The sequence below is a fragment of the Aquarana catesbeiana genome, linkage group LG03 (genome assembly GCF_042186555.1).
Source record: "Aquarana catesbeiana isolate 2022-GZ linkage group LG03, ASM4218655v1, whole genome shotgun sequence".
Lineage (NCBI taxonomy): Eukaryota > Metazoa > Chordata > Amphibia > Anura > Ranidae > Aquarana > Aquarana catesbeiana.
In genome coordinates this window covers 221,992,314-222,018,756 of record NC_133326.1, presented here as the reverse complement: position 1 = coordinate 222,018,756, position 26,443 = coordinate 221,992,314, and the positions used below count along the sequence as shown (strand labels likewise).

General features: G+C 41.8%; 1 protein-coding gene across 1 annotated transcript in view; it reads left to right on the top strand.

Moving 5' to 3' along the window:
* The window catches only part of WNT16 (Wnt family member 16), a 41,134-nt gene that overhangs the window by 8,504 nt on the left and 6,187 nt on the right, over positions 1–26,443 (top strand). Inside the window, exons 2-3 of the mRNA XM_073619807.1 lie at positions 11,021–11,307; positions 19,297–19,577. Coding sequence (XP_073475908.1) covers positions 11,021–11,307; positions 19,297–19,577 — 568 coding nt within the window. The remainder of the gene's footprint in view (positions 1–11,020; positions 11,308–19,296; positions 19,578–26,443) is intronic.

Below are 26,443 nucleotides of genomic sequence, written 5' to 3'. Positions count from 1 at the left end.
CAGATCCTCAGAGAGCTTTTTGCCATGAGGTGCCATGTTGAACTTTCAGTGACCAGTATGAGAGAGTGAGAGCGATAACACCAAATTGAACACACCTGCTCCCCATTTACACCTGAGACACTAACGAGTCACATGACATCGGGGTGGGAAAATGTCTAATTGGGCCCAATTTGGACATTTTCACTTAGGGGTGTTCTCACTTATGTTGCCAGCGGTTTAGACATTAATGGCTGTGTGTTGAATTATTTTTAGGGGACAGCAAATTTACACTGTTATACAAGCTGTACACTCACTACTCACATGAAAAGATATAATAGGATATGTACAAAAATGTGAGGGGTGTACTCACTTTTGTGAGATACTGTGTATATATATATAAATATATGACGCCCTCTGACGAAGTTGATGACAAAACGCGTTTTGTTTTGAACTTTGTGTTATTTTAGCGCTGCTAAAGCTGGTATTTTTCTTTGGAGGTTCTAGCATTTTTTATTATACTGTTTATTTGACAGCAGCAGCTTGGGGTTTTCTACCTTTTTTGGTCACTTTCCCAAGAGCGCTGAGGGAAAGAGGACATGTGATTTATTACTGGTTTACATATATATATATAGATAGATAGATAGATAGATAGATAGATAGATAGATAGATAGATAGAGAGAGAGACACACACACACTCTTTTAAATAAATGTAAACAAACAGTTAGAAATGTATAGAAATGTTTTAAAATTTTTAATACACTTTACATTCTATGGCAGAGCCAGTCTGGGGGAGAGAGTGGGGAGTGAGAGAGAGAAAGAGAGGGGGTGAGAGAGAGAGAGTGGGGTGAGAGAGGGGGGTGAGTGAGAGGAGTAAGAGAGGGTGAGGGAGAGAGAGAACGGGGATAATAGAGAGGGGGATGAGAGAGAGAGTGGGGTGAGAGAGTGGGGTATGAGAGAGAGAGGGGAGAGAGTGAAGGGGGAGATAGAGAGGGGGATGAGAGAGAGTGGGGTGAGAGAGGGGTAGAGAGAGAGGGAGGTGAGAGGGGAGTGAGAGACAGAGAGGGGGGTGAAAATCTTGCAATACAAGTGTCTGTTACTTACTATGAACTGATTAAAATGATCTAGTGTTTTGAGATGGTATCTGTAGCTACCTTGCTTCATGTGCAGAATGAGCTGAAGATGCACTATATTACCAAAAGTATTGGGATCTTTTCACGCACATGAACTTTAATGGCATCCCAGTCTTAGTCTGTAGGGTTCAATATTTAGTTGGCCCACCCTTTGCAGCTATAACAGCTTCAACTCTTGTGCACTCTTTTGCACTGGTCCAAATCATTTGGTGGAGGGGGAATTAGGGTGTGGGGTTGTATTTCAGGGTTTGGGCTTGGCCCCTTAGTTCCAGTGAAGGGAACTCTTAAGGCCTCAGCATACAAAGACATTTTGGACAATTTCATGCTCCCAACTTTGTGGGAACAGTTTGGGGATGGCCCCTTCCTGTTCCAACATGACTGTACACCAGTGCACAAAGCAAAGTCCAAAAAAAACATGGATGAGTGAGTTTGGATGGAGGAACTTGACTGGCCTGTACAGAGTCCTGACCTCAACCCGATAGAACACCTTTGGGATGAATTAGAGCGGAGACTGCCAGCCAGGCCTTCTCATCCAACCTCAGTGCCTGACCTCAAAAATGTACTTCTGGAAGAATGGTCAAACATTCCCATAGACACACTCCTAAACCTTGTGGACAGCCTTCCTAGAAGAATTGAAGCTGTTATAGCTGCAAAGGGTGGGACAACTCAATATTGAACCCTACAGACTAAAGCCCCATACACACGATAGGACTTTGTACAAACTTTCCCTTGGATTTTTGTACAAAGGGCGTTGGCCAGAAGTTTGTCTTGCATACAGACGGCAGGACTTTTCCAGCCAACTTGACTGGGATGCCATTAAAGTTCATGTGCATGTAAAGGCAGGTGTCCCAATACTTTTGTTAATATAGTGTATATACTGCAGTTTTATGACTGGTAGCAACTAAAAAAATATGCAATAACAAATATTTTATCACAATAAAACCCAAAATACAAAGTTATAATCTGAAAGTAGTTTCACTGGTTTACCTATACAGGTTTTCAGATTTAACTTTCTGTTTGCCACTTAGACTGTCTAAATATAGTAAGCATCAAATGAATGACTTTTTTTTATAACTGGTTTATTGTTTTTAAAAAGTACAGTCACAATACAGAACGGTAAATATACAAGTGATATATCACATTATACAGTCATTCTTGAAAAATGACAGCTGGTCCAAGACGTGGATAGGCTGCATAAGAAAGTTGCAATAGCTAAAGAATACTAAATGGTTTCAAACTAATCAGTAATTAGGTTTACAATACACGTTTAAAAATGCTGCTGTATCTAAGACAACATCATGAAACCTCAAACTATAATTATAATATGAACTTGAAATACCACTTTTTATATCTCAAGTTTGCCTGGCAGGTTCAGAACAGCAGGTGCATAACCACCCAACATGGATTACTGAGGAATAGGACCATATGATATAGTTTAATAAAAGTATATCATATATCAAGTAATAAAAGAAAGAAGAATGGGGAAGAATAAAAGAGAGGAGGGAGAGTAAAAGAATGATAGCCTGATGCTAGTGACCATCTAGACCAACTTGTCAGTGGGGAAACTGGACACAGCATAGAGAAAGTTTTAAAAAAAAACAAGAGCGATCTATGTAGTGTTTTCTGTAAGTAGCCACAGCTCCCAGACTTACTGTTAACTTCAAAAGAATTAAGAAGACTAGCAGTGAGATTTTCCATAAGTTTAACATTTTGGATCCTTGTGTGAAGCTCAATGAGAGAAGGAGGCTCAGTGTTTTTCCATTTAAAGTGGAAGTAAACCCGCCTATCATTTTCAGCCAAGGAAGCTGCCATCTTGGCCTCTGTTTGATCTACAGCTGCCATGATGCTGCACATGTGATCAGGTATGACACCAGCCATTGGGTGATTTTACCGTTTGGTTGAGAGCACAACCAATGGGAGTGTTACATTTCTGGCACGTGCCGGAAATGTAACTGTTTTTTAAAACTTAAATGGATGGGTTTACTTCCACTTTAAGAGCACCCAGGCTTCAAGTCATGGTATCTATATGTGATAGCAATTTTTTAGCTGATTTAAGAAATCCAGTTGAGGGTAAATCCAGGTAGGGAGAGACAGAGACAGGCATTCATGTACTAGATTTACCATCTTCCAATATGATGTAATAAACATGCAGTACCATGTTGGAGGGACCCAACATACACTTTACAATGCCAGCATCTGTCATTGGCTAATGGATATATAGTATTGAGAAGCTCATAATGCATAATGTGTGTTTAGATGCTTGAGGCCATATTGCTTGCCGAATTTCCAGAGGCAACTCTTCCTCCAGAATCTTCTTCCATTTTTCATATAAGTATTTTTATTGGAGGCTTGTACAGGTAGTGTATTTAACAATTTCAGACGTTTAAATATCAGATGTTAATTAGTTGCAAGAGGTACCAGTTAGAGAAGTTTCCTAATTTAGAAAAATGTCACGTGTTTGATAATGTCTGGGCATAGTGAAAGATTGTAAGAATCCATACAGCACTTGTTTTGGCTAATTGAATTTCTCTTGAAGTTCTGTAAAGGAACATCATTTTCTAGTTCTGACTTCTGCCAGGTGTCCAAAGTGAAATAAGGCCTTAGACATCCAGGGTTGAGATAATTGTGAGGTTAGGCTCTCTGTAACTGATGGAATAAAGAAGGGTGTCAATAGGGACGAGTCTGTCATCAAAGAGTATATACATTTTGTGCATTGCATTGCCATATATTTCTAAGAAACGCCACAGACCTAAGCAGTTTACATGATTCCATATCCACATTGCTACTCCATACTGTGGAGTTGGGGTACATAGGTGCTATTCACAGATTCACAGGTTTAACCATCCATCCTAGGTGCATGTCTGCATTATGTGTGTATGAGGGAAGGGGTCCTTCTTTATTAAAACATTTTTTTTTTACATATTTTATATGTATTTTATATTTACATATTTTTAAAACCCTTTTATTTTTTCCCCCACTTAACTGCATACCTATCACAAGGGGTTTGCAAAGCCAATATGAGATAGTACATTTAGCATGACAGGTCATTTTTATGGTGACATCAGAGACCATGTACTCACGATGATTTCCTTGCACTGCTTCCACAGTACTCTATTTGTTCCTACCCTGGCCAAAGCCAGCCCTGATCTCACCACTGTGAACCTGGAAGTACTCAGGGCAAGGTGGAATCCAGCTTTACAAAACAGAGGAAGGGTAGGTTTGCTGATCTTCCACCCCTTGCCATCCTAACAATCCAGCCTCCCATGGCCTCCTTGGTGTTAACCTCGAGTGTTACTCAGGATCATTGTTGTATGTAAAAGCAGTTATCCTGAGTGATGCTCTGGTTTAACTGTTATTACATAGAATTCCAATCAATGGTTGGGTGTAAATGTTAAGGAGGTAAAAGAGACCATAGGCAGTTTTCAACATTTGCTCTATATATGGGAAATAAACAATCCCTAAGACTGACCAATAACATGTTTTTTTTTTTATTTTGGATAGTACAAGGGAGGGTTATAACCCCTGTCAGATTTTTCTGTCGTCATCTGTGTCCCATTGTGGAGATTTTCCTTCACTTCCTGTCCTATAGCCAAACAGAAAGTGAGAGGAAATCCCTGCATATTAAGGGAATTCATTGGGGACCCCCAGGTCACCAGAACTAGTGTCTCCATTGGAAGATTTCCCCCTTTATTACTGTGCTGGGGACAACCCAAAATGTGGGATTTTCTTTTACTTTCTTTTTCAATGATAATGGTAAACAGGATAAATAAAGATGGTGAATTTCCTTAACGGGGACACAGACAGCAATACAAACATTCTAATACCTCTCCACTCTATCCAAAACTAAAAAAAAAGTTTTGCCTTTAGTTATACTTTAAGAAAGGTAAGCAAAAGATTGTGCCTATCATTTTTCTTATAGATAATCTTAGCTTGGCTTTTTTTTTTATCAAGTTGGTTTTGTAAGTTTACCTTATAGTAGTACTAAAGCCTCAAATGTTTTCACAGTATACATCTATATATGCCAGTGGAGCAGAGAATAAGAACTGTTTAAGAAAAATGGATAAACACTTACAATTTGCTTTATTTATAAACAGATACCCCCAGTTGCTCTGCACTCCTTCCCTGAACTTCTGGTTGGGGAGCACACAATTATAACTACATACAAAATCCCCCTATCCCCCTCCTTGGGACTACATGTCACATAATGCCTAGCCCTGCTGCACCTGTGCATCCCTTCCCTGTCTTCTCTGGCTGCCTGTGCAGGCAGCGTCAAAATGCGAGCCTGGAATCCCTCTGGGATCGCACTCATAAGAGTGACTCCGAAGGATCCTGCAAGGGAATGGAGCCACCCAAGGAGAGGAACCCTGGAGCAGAAGAAAGGAAAGCTTTTAAAAAAGAAGCAGCAGACAAGATAAGTACAAATGTCAGCTGCTATAATCGTTATTAAAAATGTAGGGTTCAGTAACACTTTAAACTTGTCAGTCATTTCTTAAAAACCAACCATGATGGAGACTGTGAAGGGTAATTTGCTGAGATCTTAAGTGAGGCTAGATCATTACAGCTGCATTGCAGCTACTGCTGACTTTTTTTCTATGACTTTTCATCTTAGCAATTCAATGAGCTGGATCAAGCATGCACATTAGGATGTCTGACGAGTCAATTACTTGCTCCCACCCTGTGCTGGCCACTGTGGTTCCTGCCACCAGCTTGTATGTCCTGTAGTGATGTAGAGTAGACCGGAGGAGCCACTGTAGCATACAGGGGAGTAAGCATTCTACTAAAATATTTGCAACAACCCGGGAGCAGAAAAGTGATGGGTTTCCAATACAACCTTCTTTTACAGGTAGAAGCGAACCTATAAAAATGAAATGACAGGTGCAGGTAAAAGATACACATGCCACCTGCAACACAATAACAGCATGAAATACAATGATTAAAGTACAGATAAAAGACACACATGCTTACTCTATCATAATAACATCTTGAGATACACTACATAATTGGAGCACTGTTTGCTAGGCAGAGTAATTTAATTAGAAATCCAGGTCTCACATACACTTGCCATATTTATAATAGGCTGAATATTGCACAGCTGCTGAGCAAAGCATCTTTACAACTGAACTCCAGGCAGATATAGAAGACACAAATTAGTGCAGCTCTGTAGTCATTAAATTGATTGTAAATGCTAGAATTTTTTTTCTTAAGGTAATCAACATGGTATACTTTACCTGCTCTGTGTAATGGTTTTGCAGAGAGCAGCCCTGATCCTTCTTTTCTCTGGTCCCCCACTGGCACTTCTGCCCCCCCCCCCTCCTCTGCCGAATGTCCCCATAACAAGACCCTTGCAATGGAGGCACTCGTGTGTGCTCGTTTCCAAGCCCCGCTCTGTGTGTCCATAAGAGCGTGGCTTGGTCCCACCCCCCGGCACCCTCCTCATTGGTTGTGATTGACAGCAGCGACAGCCAATGCTCCCACTGCTGTATCTGAGCCAATGAGGAGGGAGAGAGCCGGGAGAGTCTCTGTTCTTGAGCACATCACTGGATCGAGATGGGGTCAGGTAAGTATAAGTGGGGGGGGGGCTGAGGGGGGAAGCTGCATGTAGAAGGTTTTTTACCTTAATGCATAGAATACAATAGGGGGAAAAAAATATGCCTTTACAACCACTTTAATACAGAAGTAGATCTGATATCAGCCCCTTGCAATTCCCATACAGAGGAGCTCAGACTAGGGGAGAGAGAAGCAACACAGAGAGACAATCAGTGTAAGAGGTGGGGGTGGCGAGGAGACCTGTAAGGTTAAAATCAGGTCTTCTGTCCTGTCAGACAGGGTTGTGCTGTGTGGCAGAGCTGTGTAAATATCTGGAGTGGATGGACAGAAATACAAATCCTTTAAGGTAAAATGGATCCCTTATATGTAATTTATCTATATGTTTAAATGTTTGTCAGGAGTTCAAGTTTAACCATCTCTGTTTTGTAGAAGGTGAATCTGTGAACATACACAGTAAAAACTGAGTAAGCATTCTACTAAAATATTTGCAACAACCCGAGAGCAGAAGGTGGGATGACAGTGAATGACATCCAACCTCATTTTCATAATTTGTCCTAACGCTTGTGATAAAAGAGAGAAACACGCTGAGCTGAAGAAAGTAAATATTACCCATTTAGGCCCTTTTCACATGAAGGGTCTAATCAGGTCCACCTGTCAGTTTTTCAGCAGACTTGATCGGACCCTCCATTCACTCCTATGGACCGATGGGTGTAAACGAACTTGTGTCCACTTACATCTGCCTCCAATCCAATCCAGTCCGCTATTAAAAAAAAGAAGGAGATCTGTCCCCCTTCCTCTAGTTGGATCAGGTCAGAAGGCAGTCGGGTGTAAATGGACAGCAGAGTCCTTTTACACCCAAAGGTTCATAGAGCAGAGTGGGGTCTGTCCAAGTCCACTCTGCAGAAACTGAGCAGACATGGACCTGTCATCCACATTCTCTCCTCTGATCAGCATGGGATCAGCAGACAGATCCCCTGCTGATCATACCCATGACTGCTCCATGTGAAAGTGGCCTTGGCTGTTGAACATGCTTGGAAAAAACATGATTGTTAAAGTATTATTGGAGGGCCTTGTCTTATATGTTTGCTTCCTGAGGTATCCCTGCTTCATTTAAAATCAACATTAAGCTTACAGTTAAGGTAAATCAGCTGTAATATACAGACATGGCTGTTTAGTACATACAGAAAAAATAAAGGATAAAAGCAATGTATGTTATATCAGGTCATAGCTTTTCAAGTGAAGTTGATTTAGCATATAGTATTCAGGGCATAACAAAGAATTCATATAATGATACAAAACTGAGATATAACCTCCCACACCATCTCTTTGTTGTTGACACCCGAATCGGTCTCTCTACTTCTCAACTGACCTCTTCTGTCTCCTTACGAGTCAATAAATTACTAACTGACATTTCTTCCTGAGTGTCACACCACTTCCTCAAACTCAATCGTTCCAAAACTGAGCTCATAGTATTTCCTTCCCCTGTGCCCCTTCCCAAGACTATTCCATTCAGATCATAACTATCAGACCTTCCTCTCATGCCAGAATACTAGATCATCCTAAACTCTGACTTCTCCTTTTAGCCCCACATCCAATTGCTGCCTAAACCTGTTTGCTTTATCCTCTGTAACAACTCCAAAATAAGACCTGTCTTAACTACTTGCCGTCCGCGTTATAGCCGAAAGACGGCTACAGCGTGGGCCTTAATTGCAGAGAGGACGTCTATGGACATCCTCCCAAGCAAGCAACGTCTGCACGTCCCTGCGGGTCCTGCACGGCTCGCTCTGTGATCACCGTGTCTATGAGACTCAGCTGATCACAGATCTGAGTAAGGGGTCGAGCCCGTCCCCTTACCACATGATCAGTTGTCAGCCAATGACGGCTGATCACGTGATGTAAACAGAAGCTCGGTAATTGGTATTTTTGTTTCCCTCACGCTGTCAGCATGAGGGGAAGAAAAAGCCGATCACCGGCTGCTGTCAAAGGGACATCGGTCCCTCACACAGAAAGCCGCTGCTGCATTTTCTGTGCCCACCAGTGTCAGCTGCCAATGCCCACTGTGCCACCTACCAGTGCCACCTATCAGTACACACCAGTGCCACCTATCAGTGCCCACAGTGCCACCCATCAATGCCCACCAGTGCTGCCAATCAATGCCCATCAGTGTCTCATAATCAGTGCCACAGATCAGTGCTGCCTATCAGTGTCACCTACCAGTGCCTACCAGTGCCCATCAGTGCCACCCATCAGTGATCATTAGTGCCACTTACCAGTGCCTCTTATCAGTGCCACCTATCAGTGCCCTTCCGTGCCACCTATCAATGCCAACCATCAGTGCCCATCAATGCCAACCATCAGTGCCACCTATCAGTGCCCATTAGTGCCACCTCATAAGTGCCCATCAGTGCCGCCTGTCAGTGCCCATCATCGCAGCCTCATCAAAGCACATCAGTGAAGGAGAAAAATGACCTGTTTTCAGAATTTTATAACAAACTATAAAACAGGTTTTTGTTTCTTTTTTCAAATTTTTCGGTTTTATTTAGCAAAAAATAAAAAACCCAGCAGCAATTACGGTAAATACCACCAATAGAAAGCTCTATATCTGTCCAGTAAGCAAGTGGTTAACAAATAAAGCGCCTAATTCACTCTGATATTATATCTCATCTCTCCAGGCTCATTGGCCTACATTTAGGTTATTCCCTATTCAATCTATCATGAATGTTGCTGACAGACTTAATCATCCAACACTCTTTGCCAATCCCTCCACTGGTTTTCATTAACAAAATACAGAGCCATTCAACAATCTCATCTTGGAATATAAACTGAAATCATCCTGCCTGCTCCTCCCAAAACCTTCTGCTCTGTAGGCCCCTTATCACCTCCTCCCAAGTTCACCTCCAGGACTTCTTGGGAACCTCTCTTTCTAAGTTCCTAAATATAAATATACAAGGATTTCTCAAAAAGTTTCTCCACTTTTTTTCGCAGTCATCTTCACCACAGTTGACAACTCTTATACTAAACTGCAAGGTCAGCCGGCTTGCCAGACAGACTAGTCACATGACACAACCAGTTACTACTCCTCCCACCCTTACCGTTCCCAATGAAAATATAAAGGTGCGGAAACTTTTTGAAGACCCCTCGTACAATGATTCCTACATTGCTACATATGAAAGCTACTAATATTCAAGTTTTGCATTCTTAAAGGAGAATGTTCATTTCTTTTCTGTAGTATGTTGCCAAAATTACTGTTGCCATTGATCTAATCATCTTTATTTATAACCTGGTAGCTGCCAAAAATTATATACCGTAACAGAGAATAAAAGTCAAACAAAAGTCTTTCACTGAAAAACTTAAATTGGGAGTCCAGCGACCAATCTTTTTTTTTTTTTTTTTAGGTTATTGAGACACTTTGCTAATCCCAAAATAATACTCACAGTTTGGGTGTAATATTTCCTCCTCTGTCTGTTTTCGTACTGAAGAATAACTTTAAAAATGTGATGCTGGCTGTTTCCATCTTGCTTGTGGGCATGTGAAGCCCACAAGCATTGATTTCCGGGATGCGGTGAATGCTGTTCATTCACAGCTTGTTCACAAGCATGATCATTGTTCCCACACTGAATCTTGGGAAGCCTGACACTAAGCTCCCAGGAGACAGTGCGGCGCCGGGGAAAGGCAATAAACACGCCTACTCCCATGGGAGGAGAGACAGGAAGTGCCACAATAAAGTACAATATAAAGGTAATTACAGCGATAAAAAAAAATTTAGTGCGGCATTTGAACATCTATGCAATTAACTGAAGGGGGTAAGATTAAGTTAAAAATTTGAGTGGAACCCCGCTTTAAAGAGGTTGTAAACTCTTTAAAAAAAAAGAAGAAAATAAAAAAACCTGCAAGACAAAGTCATAATGAGCTAGTGTGCATCACATACTAGCTCATTATGAAATACCTACCTTAGACCGAAGCCTTCCAGCGGTGCCCGCACACTGCTGAGATGGCTGACATTTTCCCCAGGGTTTATGGGCTCTGGCGCTGTGAGTGACCGGAGCCGCAGTGACATCACTACTAAACACGCAAGAGCCGTCATTCACGGCACAGGGCTCGGAAGGAACGGCACCCATGGTTACCTATATGCTTACCTATAGGTAAACCTCTTTAAGGAAGAAACAGTAATGCAAGGAGGAGGAAAATAACCTTTGTCCTATTCATTTTGTGTTTGACTCTCTTAGACTCATGTTGTTACAACAAATTCTCTTGATGTATTTAAAAAAATGATTCATCTTTTACTGGGCTCTTTTGCTTGTCAGATGAAGACTTGATCAGGTTAATCGTTTTTTAATTCACTTGCGAGTATTTTTTCTTGTAGGTGGCTTGGTGTTACATCTTTTGGTGTTCCAGAGAAGCTGGGTTGTTCGAACCTTCCTCTAAGTGCCCGACAGAAAGACATGTGTAAGAAGAAGCCATACTTGTTATCATCCATCCGGGAGGGAGCCAGACTAGGAATTCAAGAGTGTAGGAACCAATTCAAGCATGAAAGATGGAACTGCTCTATTTCACCAGCTTTATATACTTCTAGTTCTTCCTTGTCCCTTTCTTTTCTGTCATCATCATTAGCATCGGCTCATTCCATCTTTGGCTATGAGTTAACCAGTGGTAAGTTATTTGTTCATGTTTTATACTTATGGTGTATGTTTTAGCTAACCACTTTAGCCACATTGTAATGTTTAAATCCATCTTCAAGATGACAACTGAAATTTTACCATAAACAGATTTTCCTAAAAATTTTTTTTTTTTTCTACTAAACACTCGCTTTTTTTTGGGGGGGGGGGGGGTGTTCTGGTTTATTAAATGCTGCAATGGAGAACTGTACTGAAAATTGTTACATTTTAATAATTTCACAATCCTGCATATTCACACCATTCAGTTACGAATTCGAGCTTTCATATGGTTGACATTATCTGACTCAAAACCACATTACTGTAAAGCTCTGAATTATATTTAAATTGCTACTAGCCATTTAAAGAGAAAACTTGTTTTAAAAGCAATTATAAGAGAAGTGTAATATGTCATAGGCACTCCAACTGACAAAGACTACCTTCTAAATAACCCATTATCCTAATGAGATTTCTCCCATATTTGGCCAAGTCATCCTTGTCTAGGATTTCTGGTGAGAGCAAAAACATCTGAGATCCAGCCACTGGCATGGGCCATTGCACACAGAGATGGCATACATGGCAGATCCAATTAGCAAAGTAGGTTCCAAATATAAATCCAGTAAGGGCTGTATTAAAATACGGTACCACAATAACTTAACACTTACCACAATAACTTAATAACTTAGTATTAACCACTTAACAGAGGTTAATACTTTTTGAACATCAAATATTCTTAATTAGATATCTGATTTCATTGACTGTGCCTCTCACAGACACAAATCCTGTTTGCTCAGGTTGTAGTTGAGAACAAATTAGTTGAATAATGCAAGTAGTGGAAACATTTTGACAAGTAGTTTGATGCCAACCCTAAAACCAGAGATGGAAGTTAAAGAAAAAATGGCCACCACCATGCAGATATATTATGACATATGGAGCGTCTTGCTGGCTTGTGGACGACACCAACACTCAGTCTTTATCCTCACATAACACAACAGGAACATTGTCACACTGGGAATTGGCTCCTAAATGTGAGCTTTGCTACACCCATTTACATGACATAGTCGGTAGTTAGAAGTACCGGTATTCTTTTTCACTATCACACATTGTGCTCTTTGCAAGCAGATGTGTCAATCATCCTTCCATAAAGAAACGCCATTTAATTGCAGCATGTTATCTACTATGAATTATAAATCTCCAACAAAGAGAGCAAACATGCCTTATAAGAAAAAGGAGTTCTTCTGTCTCTCGGCCATCCTTTGTATCACTGTTACCAGCATTTAACATGTCTGGGTATTGCCATAGAAGCCTGTATTGAATGTTGGTTGGGGCTTGTAACGAGCCCCTTGCTCGCTCAATTCCACTCTCCCGACACTCCTCTGCGGCTATTGAATCAGACTGCAGATCACAACATCTGATTGTTCGGTCATCCGATGCTCCGGGACTAGAACTACAGCTATGTGCCATTCTAATCCAGTTGTGTAGCTCAGAACAAACACCAGGCAGGCTGTATGTAAGCTCAACCAGGAATCTCTTTTATTGCAAAATACAGGCTCTTTTATACAATAAAAGAGGAGGTGTATACCTCCTGCTCATATTACTCTGAACATACACCTGTGACCAGAAACCTAATTAACATGGGCTAATTAACTAATCCCTTTAGACAGCCTAGATGACTCAGACATGACCTTTAGGCCAGACTGGCCATCTTGTAGCTCACAAAACCCAATCAACATTATCACAATAGCAGAGTTAATTAACACAAACAACAATGGGGATCTAATGACTCTTAGATCCCATACTAGAGACTTATTTACAATACACATTCTAGCAGACAACAGACAGGTAGCTGGAATTGATGACATTAGCATTTAACAGTAGGAGTCCCAACAGTATGAATCAGTCACTATTCCTAATATGGCAAATCCAAAGGTCCCCAGAGTCTGTGTGTCCTGGGGGACCAGGACCCGAATCCACAGTAATACCACCTCAAGGGTCCCCAGGCATACAGCTCACAAAGAGCACTGTTCCCCCAAATGCCAGGGCCCACGATCGATCGGCAAGAGGCTAGCATTCAGTCCCCTCCAAAAGTCTCTCTTCCGGCTAGGTCTGTCACAGGGCTGTTTCATGTACATACCATGCTGTTTCCCTTTTTTTGATATAACATGCAACATTGTTATCAGCCCCCAAACAGAAGTGTTTTTAGGAAGGTAAATTATATTAATTCATATTGCTTTGAATTAGTGGGGATAAGTCCACTTTTATATTGTAGAATCTACTGTTATTCATCTTTACTAAGACAACACTCAAATGCTGCAAAGTGTTTTGATGACTTCTGCATGTGGTTAAACGAATATATTTTTTCCAATAAAAATATCACTTAGCACAAGGAAACCACGGTGAGATCTAATTGCAACATAAAAGCAAACATTAGAAACTCATGGGAAAACAGAAACTTTCTTTTATTGAAATGTTGTATACTGCAGAACTCAACAGGTTTCTTAATGCACATGTTAGCAATGTAAAAACTTTAAACAAATTTCATAACGAAAGAAAATATTTCTTGCCTCTTATAAAAATGCACCCCGGTCCTAGCCTCATTTAATATCAAATAAAAAGGTCAGTCTGATTGACTGATTATTTACACACATCTGTTTGAAGGGAAACAAGCTGTGCCAAAAATAATCTCAGTTTGTCTTTGTAGAAACCAAAGCCACGATAATTGGTAGCTTGAGTTCTGTTCAATACATAGAGGTATGAAATATCTAGGGATGTGCCATGTAAATGATCTTGATTGTGATGTTTTACCCCTAACAATGCTATGTTCATTACATACATTTGAAAATAACGTCAAGTTGGTAGTATGACTCCAATTCAATGGGGTTAATTTACAAAGGGCAAATAGGCTGTTCACTTTGCAAGGAAAGTTTCCCCTAGCTTAGCCAATAAGGTGAACCTCTGCCAGTGCCAGGACAAGGTCATCTAGAGCCCAGGGCGAACATGCCATACTGCACCCCCCCCCCCCCAAGATGTATGAGCATTATGTGTCAGCAAAATTTCCCCCCCCCCCCCAAAAAAAAATTGAACATAAATCTGCATGCTTACCCCCAAGCATAAATTCCCCTCCTCTCAGGACAAATCTGCCCCCTGCTGAAATCCCCCCCTCCCAACAGCAAATCTTTAACACATATGCCCCCCCCCCGCTTAAAAAAAATCACCCCTCCTAGCACAAATCTTCTACCCCTCAAATTTCCCCTGCGAGTACACATCCCTCTCCATGCCAAATTTCCCCTCCCAGCCCAAATACTCCCCCCCTCCCAAAAAAAAAATCCATTCCTAGCACAAATACTTCCCAATTATTCTTACTCTATTCTTATTCTTTACTTACTCTTACTCTATTCTTATTCTTTACTTACTCTTACTCTATTCTTATTCTAGCACAAATCCTCTTCTCCCATCCCTCATCCCCACACAAATCCCCCTAAATCCCCACTCCCAGCACTTCCATGCAGATTTCTCTTCTTAGAACAATCCCTCCCCCCTTCTGCCCCAAATTCCCCCTTCCAACACAAATCCCCCCCAAATCTCCTCACAGCACCCCCCACCACCCACAATGCCACAGTGCCCAGCCACCCCTCCTGCCCACCCCTTGTCCTGGCCCTGACCTCTGCTGTCTTCTATAATCCAATCATGACCAATCAAAAATATGTTTGTTTTTTTCCTTGCACTTGATTGAGTATTCTTTGCAAAGAGAATTGTACCACATTCAATAACCTAAGGTAAAATTTCCTTGCAAACTGATTAGCCTTTGAAACTCCAAAGTGTCCATGATATTTACGGCATTTACGACATTTACGGCAAACCCCAAGTCATCCAATAGAAAATGATCCAGTCCTTGATGCCCTGCGTAAGGTGCTTTCCTGGTCCCTTGTAAAATGCTTTGTTCTAATGTGCCCAGGTTGGAGTGTGCTGCAGCCTGCTGGTGTCCATGCCAAGTTACCACTGCAGAAGCCAATTAATGCTACGCTTACTGTTTAGTAATTGTGCAACAGCTTGAATTTGAGCATCTAGAACCCAACAGTCTGTAATGAAGTTCTTAAGTAGCCATGTCTCCTAATTGTGTCAAACAGGCAAAAAATGGAACATACTTGGCTTAAAGTATAACTAAAGGCAAAACTTTTTTTTTAGTTTTGGACAGAGTGGAACCTCTGTCAGTTTTTATTGTTGTCTGTGTCCCCTTTAGGGAGATTCACCCTCTCTATTTGTCCTGTTTACCATTTTCATTGAAAGTGAAAGTAAAAGAAAATCCCAAATTTTGGGTTGTCCCCAGAAAAGTAATGGAGGGGAATCTTCGCTAGTTCTGGTGACCTGGGGGTCCCCAAGAAATTCCTTTAACTTGTAGGGATTTCCTCCTACTTCCTGTTTTGGCTATGGGACAGGAAGTGAAGGGAAATCTCCCCAATGGGACGCAGAAAAAAAATTGACAGGGGTCATAACCCTCCACTCCTCTATACAAAATGAAAAAAAAAAGTTTTTCCTATAGTTCTACTTTAATCTCTGAACCATGGCTAATGCCATGATAGTTAATTTAATATATTGTAGCAATGCCCGTCTCCCAGCTGTAGGAAAAATCACTCTAGTGTGTAGGTTAGTGCATCTGCAAATGCCCCATCCCAAACAAACACTGTAGGCTCTGTCTTAGTTTTCCATGATTGGGGCAGAAAAAGCAAAATAAGTGGAGAACAAATATAAGAGTGTGTATTTTTTGGCCTAGTGTGTGTGTTCAGGGCAGAACACTATTGTATGTGTTGAGTATTTACCTAATCATTATTATGTAAAATTAATGTATCTGATAGTTATAAGGAGACTAACTCTGACTTACTGTGATTACATGATTACATGCTAGATATAGATATAGTGAGACCATATGTTAAAAAAAAGGGTTTGCATATGGACATACAGTAATAACACTGCATAAGAAGCACTGGCTACAGATATAAAAAGGGATAGTACACATGACTGTGTATGGATGCAATAATTGTAAATGACTGTACTGATTTCAAATGTGTAATTCGCTAAGATAATAATTATAGTAAAATGTCCTTTTAAAGTAGCACAAAAAATGTTTTGGCTGGAGATACACTTTGAATCATGCCTGTGTTTAGTCCCATCAGCATTTACAAATATGCTCACCTCGAGAGCTTTGCATTAGCAGATCTTCATATTCTTATATACTCTCGTATGGTCACCAGAGATGTACCAATATGATCATACACAGGGCTTTTTTTCAGCAGGAACATGGGGGAACGCAGTTCCGGTACCTCCAACACTGAATGTATTTTATGGCAAGGTGTGTTGGAGGGTATATTGATGCTGCCTTCTGGGGATCTATTGTTGCTGGTGGGGATCTATTTTTTTTGTGGGGGTCTATTGTTGTTGGCTGGGGGGGTCTTATGTTGCTGGGGAGATCTACTGTTGAGGGAGAAGTCTATTGTTGCTGGCTGCTGGAGGGTCTATTGAAGATGGCTGCTGGGAGATCTGTTACTGCTGAGGGTCTATTGTTGCTAGGGTGGTATTTTGCTGGTAGGAGGTCTGTTGTTGTGTGGTGGATCTATTGTTGCTGTGGTGGGATCTGTTGATGCTGGGGGAGTCTATTACTGCTGGGGTGGGGTCTATCAAATTCCATACAAATTACTTAGTAGCACAAAATGAGACTTGGTTCTGTATTCTCTAAATGGGGTGGTACTGGGAGATGGGTAGGGGGTGGAGCCAAGAGACAATGCTCAGAGGTGGGTAGGGGGCAGAGACGAAGGGTGACTCAGAAGGGGGGAGATCCTGCACCTATTCTCTGAGAAAAAAAGCCCTGATCATACAATACGGTGAGACTAAACTAATCAAATTGGAAAAAATAACAAACTTAAAGGAGAAGTATAGCAATAGTTCATTTTGCTGTACTTCTCCTGTGGATCATAGTTCATTCTGCACCACTGTGATCCGTTTTCAGCAGACAGCGGGCTAAATTATTTACATTTACAACTAATAGATCATATTTTCAATAATTTAGTCAATCGCAAAATGCAGAATAATACCGTGTGTTTGGTATTTTAATTGATATGGTATCACTTGTTTGCAATCACTCGCGTCAAAATGAACAAATCACTATAGGTATGATTTACTAAAACTGGAGCGTGCAAAATCTGGTGCAGCTCTGCATGGTAGTCCATCAGCTTCTAACGTCAGCTTGTTCAATTAAGCTTTGACAAAAATACCTGGAAGCTGATTGGTTTCTATGCAGAGCTGCACCAGATTTTGCACTCTCCAGTTTTAATAAATAGTAAATCAACCCCTATGTGTATGGCCACCCCAAGTCAAAGGGGCATATAAAAAATGTGTTGAAAGCATAGTTAAATGCTTTATAGTTGCTGTGCAGATTACTGCTTTAGGCTTATTCCCATGGATGAAGAGGGCCACACAGTGTAAAAAGGTGTGCTCTTATGGGGCTGGGGGGTACTCGGGAGTGACAGGTGTTTTTGTACAGCTGCCTGTATAAATCAATAATAGGCTGCGGCTGTTCACATGTCACTTCAAATTCAAGCTGTTGAATATGTACAGGGACAGATGAAGACACAAACTGTCTACATCTAGGCAGTGGCATCGGGAGGGGGGCTGAAGCCTAGAGTGGGTCCCCAAAAAGCCCCAGGTCTCGGGCATGCACAATTCTGTTATTAGCCCCGAGCCCGAGCACGGCCGAGCGACATAGTAGGTTCCACCTTCTGGAGCCTGCAGCGCCTATGATGGACGTCCCACTGGTCCAATGCCGGGACCGCGGGATGCATGACGTCCATCATAGGTGCTGTAGGTTCCAGAAGGCGGGAATTACATTGCGGCTGCCGCGTCACTGTGAGAAGAATCCCACTCGGCGCTCAGGTGGGTGGCTCTCCTATCCTGTCATGGCTCTAGCTCTGGCTGCCTGGAGTGCCTGCTGTCTGCTCTACTATGATGGGCACACCGCACACTACGGCTGTGCTGCAGGAGAAGGTCACATCACCTGAAGTCTGATCAGGTAGGTCAGTGCGTGTCAGTGTTTGTCAAGTAGGTCAGTGTGTGTCAGGTAGGTCAGTGTGCATCAGGTAGGTAACACCCCCCGCCCCCGGTGCCAGGCTTGGACTTCGGGCTGAAGTTCCTAGTCTTTTTGCCACCTAGCAACACCCCTGCATCTAGGGCCACTCATCCTTGTCACCACACTTACAGTACAAGTGTTTGCATGAGTACAGACAAAACCTGTCATTGATTTGTAAAGGCCGCTGTATGCAAACACTCCTGTATTCTGGGTGCCTTCCAGCCACATTGACACGCCAACTGCGCCAACGTGAAGGCTTCCTTCACATGGGCATATGTGTATTTTCCATACGGAATGCTGGTTCTTGTTAGCAGATGATCCTGTGTAAAATATACGCCTAAAGTTCTCATGTCTAGACATGTACAGCATTCAGACTTTTAGAATTTTTCTAATGGCTATATGTGTGTGTGTATATGTATATATGCGCACACATTTACATACAATAAAATGAATCAAATCTGCAGATATGTACAGCCCTGGATGCAGCTGTGTCCTACTTTTTTGTACACCGCTAAACACAGCAGACATTTTTGTTTGTAGACACATCTGTGCGTATTGCCCCATTGATTCCTAAAGTGTTGCGTATAGATGCAACTAAACGTGACATTTTGGATGCGTGTGTGAATGAGCCTTCATGCCAAAGCTAGTGTGAATAAAACCTTAGCATCAGCTATTCATGAACTTAATAAATAAGGTGGGGGAGCAGAGACTGAAATCCATGCAATGATGGAAATAAATATGGTTGTAGCATGAAGATGGTTATGTTCGCCATAGACACTTTTTTTAAATTTTTAATACAAAATTAACACATAATGAGATTCATTATTTACAATATAAATAGAGCTAAACCTTAACTTAACCTTATTTCAGGTACCAAGGAAACAGCATTCATCTCAGCAGTGACAGCGGCAGGTCTGGTGCATTCTGTGACACGGTCGTGCAGTGCTGGCAATATGACGGAATGCTCGTGTGACACAAGTCTTCAGAATGGTGGCTCAGCCAGTGAAGGCTGGCACTGGGGAGGATGTTCAGATGATCTGCATTATGGAATGTGGTTCAGCAGGAAATTCCTGGATGCCCCTTATAAGAACTCTTCTGAGTCCGATATACTTAGTGCAATGCACCTACATAATAATGAAGCTGGGAGAGTGGTATGTATTACTGTCTAAATACACTGCAGGATAGGACAAGTACACTGCAGGGTTGTATTTACTAAAGCTGTATACAAAATTTGGTATGTGTGGATGGAGTGTTAAATACAATCAACCCTCTAGAAGGTATCATCCCCAAAATTCAATAATAGAAATCAGTAAACATTATGAGACTTTAAATGTACTTTCCGGGATATATTAGACACAGACAGCTAAGATATATACAAATATAAAAATTTCATTAGATATCACATAGATTAAAAGACTGCTTTTAAACACATATTCACGAATTGAGCAGCCATATAGATATCTATCTATCTTGGCCTTGGGATCCGGTTGAGTAGCCAACATGTTTCGCTGGAAATTCACTTCATCAGGGCCTCAGATATTAAATAAATAAATAAATATATATACACACACACTGAGCAAAATTATAAACGCAACATTTTTGCGTTTGCCCCTATTTATCATTTATCATATCTACGACTTTTTCTATGTACACAAAAGGCCTATTTCTCTCAAATATTTTTCACAAATCTGTATAAATCTGTGTTAGTGAGCACTTCTTCTTTCCCAAGATAATTCATCCACCTGACAGGTGTGGCATATCAAGATGCTGATTAGACAGCATGATTATTGCACAGGTGTGCCTTAGGCTGGCCACAATAAAAGTCTACTCTAAAATGTGCAGTTTTACTGTATGGGGGGTCCGAAACCAGTCAGTATCTGGTGTGACCACCATTTGCCTCATGCAGTGCAGCACATCTCCTTCACATTGAGTTGATCAGGTTGTTGCTTGTGGCCTGTGGAATGTTGGTCCATTCCTCTTCAATGGCTGTGCGAAGTTGCTGGATATTGCCAGGAACTTGAACAGGCTGTCGTATACGCCGATCCAGAGCATCCCAAACATGCTCAATGGGTGACATGTCCGGTGAGTATGCTGGCCATGCAAGAACTGGGATGTTTTCAACTTCCAGGAATTGTGTACAGATCCTTGGAACATAGGGCCTTGCATTATCATGCTGCAACATGAGGTGATGGTCGTGGATGAATGGCACAACAATGGGCCTCAGGATCTCGTCACAGGATCTCTGTGCATTCAAAATGCCATCAATAAAATGCACCTGTGTTCGTTGTCCATAGCATATGCCTGCCAATACCATAACCCCACCACCACCATGGGCCACTCGATCTACAACATTGACATCAGCAAACTGCTCACCCACACGACGCCATACATGGTATCTGCCATCTGTCCTATACAGTAAAAACCAGGATTCATCCATAAAGAGAACACCTCTCCAAAGTGCCAGACGCCATTGAATGTCAGCATTTGCCCACTCAAGTCAGTTACGATGACGAACTGCAGTCAGGTCGAGACCCCAATGAGGACAACGAGCATGCAGATGAGCTTCTTTGAGACGGTTTCTGACAGTTTGTGCAGAAATTCTTGGGTTATGCAAACCAATTGTTGCAGCAGCTGTCCGGGTGGCTGGTCTCAGATGATCTTGGAGGTGAAGATGCTGGATGTGGAGGTCCTGGGCTGGTGTGGTTACACATGGTCTGCGGTTGTGAGGCTGGTTGGATGTACTGCCAAATTCTCTGAAATGCCTTTGGAGACGGCTTATGGTAGGGAAAAGAACATTCAATTCAAGGGCAACCGATCTGGTGGACATTCCTGCAGTCAGCATGCCAACTGCACGCTCCCTCAAAACTTGCAACATCTGTGGCATTGTGCTGTGTGATAAAACTGCACATTTTAGAGGCCTTTTATTGTGGCCAGCCTAAGGCACACCTGTGCAATAATCATGCTGTCTAATCAGCATCTTGATATGCCACACCCATAGGCGTAGCATAAGGGGTTGCAGGGGTCAAAATTGCAACCCTGCCCCTAGCTTCAGGGGGCCCCTGCAGCCTCCCTGTCATATTATCATATCCTCCACAAAATCCAGCTCCGATCTGCCCTAGGGCACCGCAGCCACGCTCCAGTACTGGGCTTCTACTTTGCCTTCCACAGTCCACACCCCTCTATTCCCATTGGCTGGGGAGAGGCTGTGAGCCATTTCCTGAATGGAGAGGAGCACGAGGTGAGAACAGCCCAGGATGGGGAAGTGTCTGTGCTGTGTGCTGGCAACATGGAATGGTAACCAAGCTCAGTGAGGCAAGAGGAGAAGAGTGCCGTCCTGTAGCCACGATGGGAGCGATGTCACTGGGGAGGTATGACACTGCTCAGTGTCTCCTAATCATCAGCTGGGATTCTCTGTACCTGGGGATGTCTACTTATACCCCACTTCCCTGACAATTGGGGAAAAGACACACCCTGACCACCCCCTCCACCCTGCATGCTATGCCTGCTATGCCTGCCGCTGCCTGCTGAGCTCCTTTCCCAATACAGCACTCCTCCACAGGGCTGAAATCCCATTCCTTTACAACACAGCCAGTTAGCAATGATCTGCACAGGGTGTATCTGCCTACTGCAACTACACTGCCATTCTGACCAGAGAATTTGACAGGTCATAAGGGCAACGTAAAAGCCGGATACACCCTGTGAAGACTGACAGACTGTGTGTAAAGGAATGTGATATCAGCCCTGTGTAGTGGGGGGGGGGGGGGGGGGGGCTGTATACATTGCTGGCATGGGAAAGGAGCTCTGTCAAATGACCTACCAAGGGCCCCTGTCCTCTGATTCTCCATTCTCCAGCGTTAATACAAGAAAAAGAACCGCTGCTCCAGGTGTATAAAGATAAGGCTGATTTGAGTATCTTGCAGAGTGCTAGCCCTGTCCTCCGTGGGAAATTTGGAAAGAAGAAAGAAATGGCTGCACATCCAGAACTTCCGATTGCCTTTTATTTGCTTCACAAAGATAACACCAAAGACACCAAACTGTGGTCACGTAGACATGTTTCACACGTACATCTTCTGCTTAATGCTTAAGTGGTAATCCCTGTCCTCTGATGTAAAGAAGAACTCTGGAAACTCTAAACTCTTAAGCCACTTTGAGTATCTTGGCATGCAGTGGATGTATCTACACGCACGTTAGAAGTAGTGGGGGGGGGGGCCAGGTCAACTTTTGCATCGGGGCCCACAAGTTTCAAGCTACGCCTCTGGCCACACCTGTGAGGTGGATGGATTATCTCAGCAAAGGAGAAGTGTTCACTAACACAGATTTAGACAGATTTGTGAACAATGTTTGAGAGAAATATGCCTTTTGTTTACATAGAAAGAGTTGTAGATCTTTGCATTCAGCTCAGGATAAATAGAGGCAAACACAAAAGCGTTTATAATTTTTGCTCAGTATAATAAAATATATAATTAATATATAAATATACATAAGACATTTGCTCATTAAATAAAGTTGTGTCATAGGATATTTCATATACAACTTTATTTAATTCAACATACAGTGTAGCAGAGTATTATATCCACCATGAGAAAAGAGGAAGCATGGATCAAAACTTGCACAATATAATCAATAAATTCATTGTCCATCAAGACTCTGTCAAGTCTGTCAAGACACAGCGTCTTGATGGATATGAACTTATTGATTATATTGTGGAATTTGTGATCCATCCGTCCTCTTTTCCCATGGTGACTAATGTTATTTAATGGCAAATGTCTTATGTATATTTGTTTTGTATATAATTACAGTACTTTTTAGAGGATCTGAGGCCCTGATAAGTGGGTTTCCTGTGAAATCTATCAGATAAGCAACCGGATCCCAAGGCCAAGATAGATATCTATATGGCTGCTCAATTCGTGAATATGCCCTGGTTCACATTGATGCGATTTGGCATGCGACTTGACTTGTCAAACCGCATGTCAAATCGGCGGCAATTTCCAGCTCAAGAGCTGAAATTCCTCGTAGTACGTCACAATGTTCGTGTTTGTGGCACGACAATTGTGTACCGTTAGTATTCAAGACAAGATCCTGGCACACGCCTTTTTGACAAAAAACAGACGCTCGGTTAGCCAAAAATCGTATCGTGTGTACAAGGCTTTATGGACGGTTATAACCCCTGTTGGATTGTTTTGCCATCTGTGTCCCACGGGGCAGATTTCCCTTCACTTCCTGTCTCATAACTAAAAGAGGAAACAAGAGGAAATCCCTGCAAAGTAGAAGAATTCCTGGTTGTCACAAGAACTAGTGTACCCATGGGAAGATTTCCCTTCTATTCCTTTTCAAGTGACAACCCAAAATATATTTTCTTTTACTTTCACTGATATTGGTAAACAGGACAAATACAGAGGTGGAGTCTTCCTAACAGGGACACAGACTGCAATAAAAAAACGGACAGGTTTTCTAATCCCTCTACTCTCTATCCAAAACTAAAAAAAAGCTTTGACTTTAGATATACTTTTTTTGGCTATATTATTTTCTTATATTTTTATAGAGTAGGAAAGGGTTAAAACTCCTCTCAAAACTCATCTCAAGATTTCCCTTCACTTCTTATCCTGGAGCTGCAATAGAAAGTTAGAAAAAAATCTCTACAAAGAGATGAGAATTTCTCATAAGACATAAAATCGCTGGAAAAGGTGTTCTAGTTGGAAGATTTACCCTCACCTCCTGTTTCAGTGATAGCTGTACAATTTTGGATTTACCATCACTTTTGGTCTTTGTGACAGTTGTCACCAGGACAAATGAAGAGGATGAAATTACCTAGCAGGGGCACAAACCACACAAAAACCTTACAAGGGCCCTGCTCCTTTCCTACTCTATCCTAAAAAGGTTTTCAAATGTTTTGGCTATACAGATACATTAAAGCCAAGGTCCAGCTTCTGTCACTTTAAAATAGTTTGTTTGGATGAAGCTGAAGTTGATGCTGATGCTACCAACAATTTATACAGCGCTGACAGCGGACACATCTGTTAGTCAAGGTAATAGTTCATTCAGGCCATCTTAATCCAAAGGAACTATTTTAAAGTGACAAAAAACTGGAGTTCCGCTTTAAAGGAAAACATCAAGGAAGGCTTTCTTTCATCTAGGGCTTGGTATAGTAAAGGCCCATACACACGATTGTACTTTTTGACAACAAACATGCAAATTACCTGTTTTAAGGAAAAATCTGACCGTGTGTACACAAGTCCATCGGACTTTAGTCCAAAGATCAAACACGCATGCTCAGAACCAATGCAAAAGATCAGACAACAATACAGAAGTTGACCAAAGGGTGGCGGTACAGAGCTGAAAAACCACATGATTTGGTGAAAGTTGGCTGAAAAAGTCCTGCTGTGTGTATGCATACCAAGTTCATGGCCAACGCCCTTTGGACAGAAATCCACGGAAAAGTTTGTTTGAAGTCCAATCGTGTGTATGAGGCTTTAGTAGCGGTAATTAGTAACATTCAACAGGATTTATTGGAGCGATTTAGCTTTAATGAGTGTCAGGAACATGCAGCAGCATTTATAGCCGCACAGTTAACTCAAGTGCAACGTCTTCAACATTACAAAACAATTTAAATTGAATGAAACAATTAAATAATAGGAATAATTTATTCAGTGAAACATGGAGACTACTTTTGGTAACTTCTCATAATATAAATGCTAATGCCCTATGGCTTTTATATTTTAGGTTTTTGACCCACAACAAATATGTACAGTGGAACCTTGGATTACAAGCATAATCTGTTCCAGAAGAATGCTTGTAATCCAAAGCACTCGCATATCAAAGCGAGTTTCCCCATTGAAGTCAATGGAAACTAAGATAATCTGTTCCGCATTTACTTCTATTGCATGCAATACCGTATGTGGCCAGAGGTGGGGGGGCTCCGGAGAGCCTCGGAAATACTCAGGGACAGCTCGGCTGAACTTGGAAACCCTCGTCAAGGCTCAAAAACACTCGGAAACTGAGAATTTCCGAGTGTTTCTGAGTATTTCCGAGTGGTTCGGAGTATTTCCGAACTGCTCCGAACCGTTCTGAGTGTCACCGGCGCCCCCGAACATCTGGCCAAATGTGGTACTGCACACCCCATTAACTTGAATTCTGCTTGTTTTGCGAGACAACACTTGCAAACCGAGTCAGGATTTAAAAAAAAAAGTTGCTCGTCTTTCAAAACGCTCGATAACTGCGTTACTCGTTAACCAAGATTCCACTGTAGTATGCATTTCTGACTTTCCTCATATGCATGTTTTTTTGGGTCAGTGCTGTATAAAGCATTGAAGCCATAGGATGAGTATACAAGCCAGGCAAGTAGCACTTCAGACAGAGGTGCACAATAAAAGTCCACATATGTATATTAGAAAAGGTTTACAATAAAAAAATGACTTTTCATAAAGATAATATTATCAAAGTATGTATAGCCACAACATTTTTTACCTTTTGGATAAAATAGGAAAGAAGTAAAATCCAGCCAGATTTTTTACTGTCTGGTTCCATTGGGGCAGTTGCCTTCCACATTCTGTCCCATATTTGCAACACAAAGTTAGAGGAAATCTCCCAAAGTTGTTCCTGAAACAGGTGTCCCCATTGAAAGATTTCCTATTACCTCTTGTTCTGGGGACAACAATAAAATCATGGATTTTCTCTGACTGTTTTCTCAGTAACAATGGTCACCAGTACAAATAAGGGTGAATTTCCCCATCTGGGACACCCACAACAATAGGAATTTGACAGAAGGTCTATCTCAGGGTTTCTCAACTAGGGCTCCTCCGGAGGTTGCTAGGACTTTCTTGAGCTATGAGTAATTTCTGCATCTCAGATAAATTCCCTCTGACACCATTGATCTGTCTAGCTATCTGTAAGGAGGTAATGCTTCCCAATTACCACAAATGTAAGCGCCTTCTTCCCACTGACCATCACACTAATGTACCTTAAGCTGAAGATAAAGTAATTTTTAGACGGGGTTCCCTGATACTAAGAAAGTTATTTC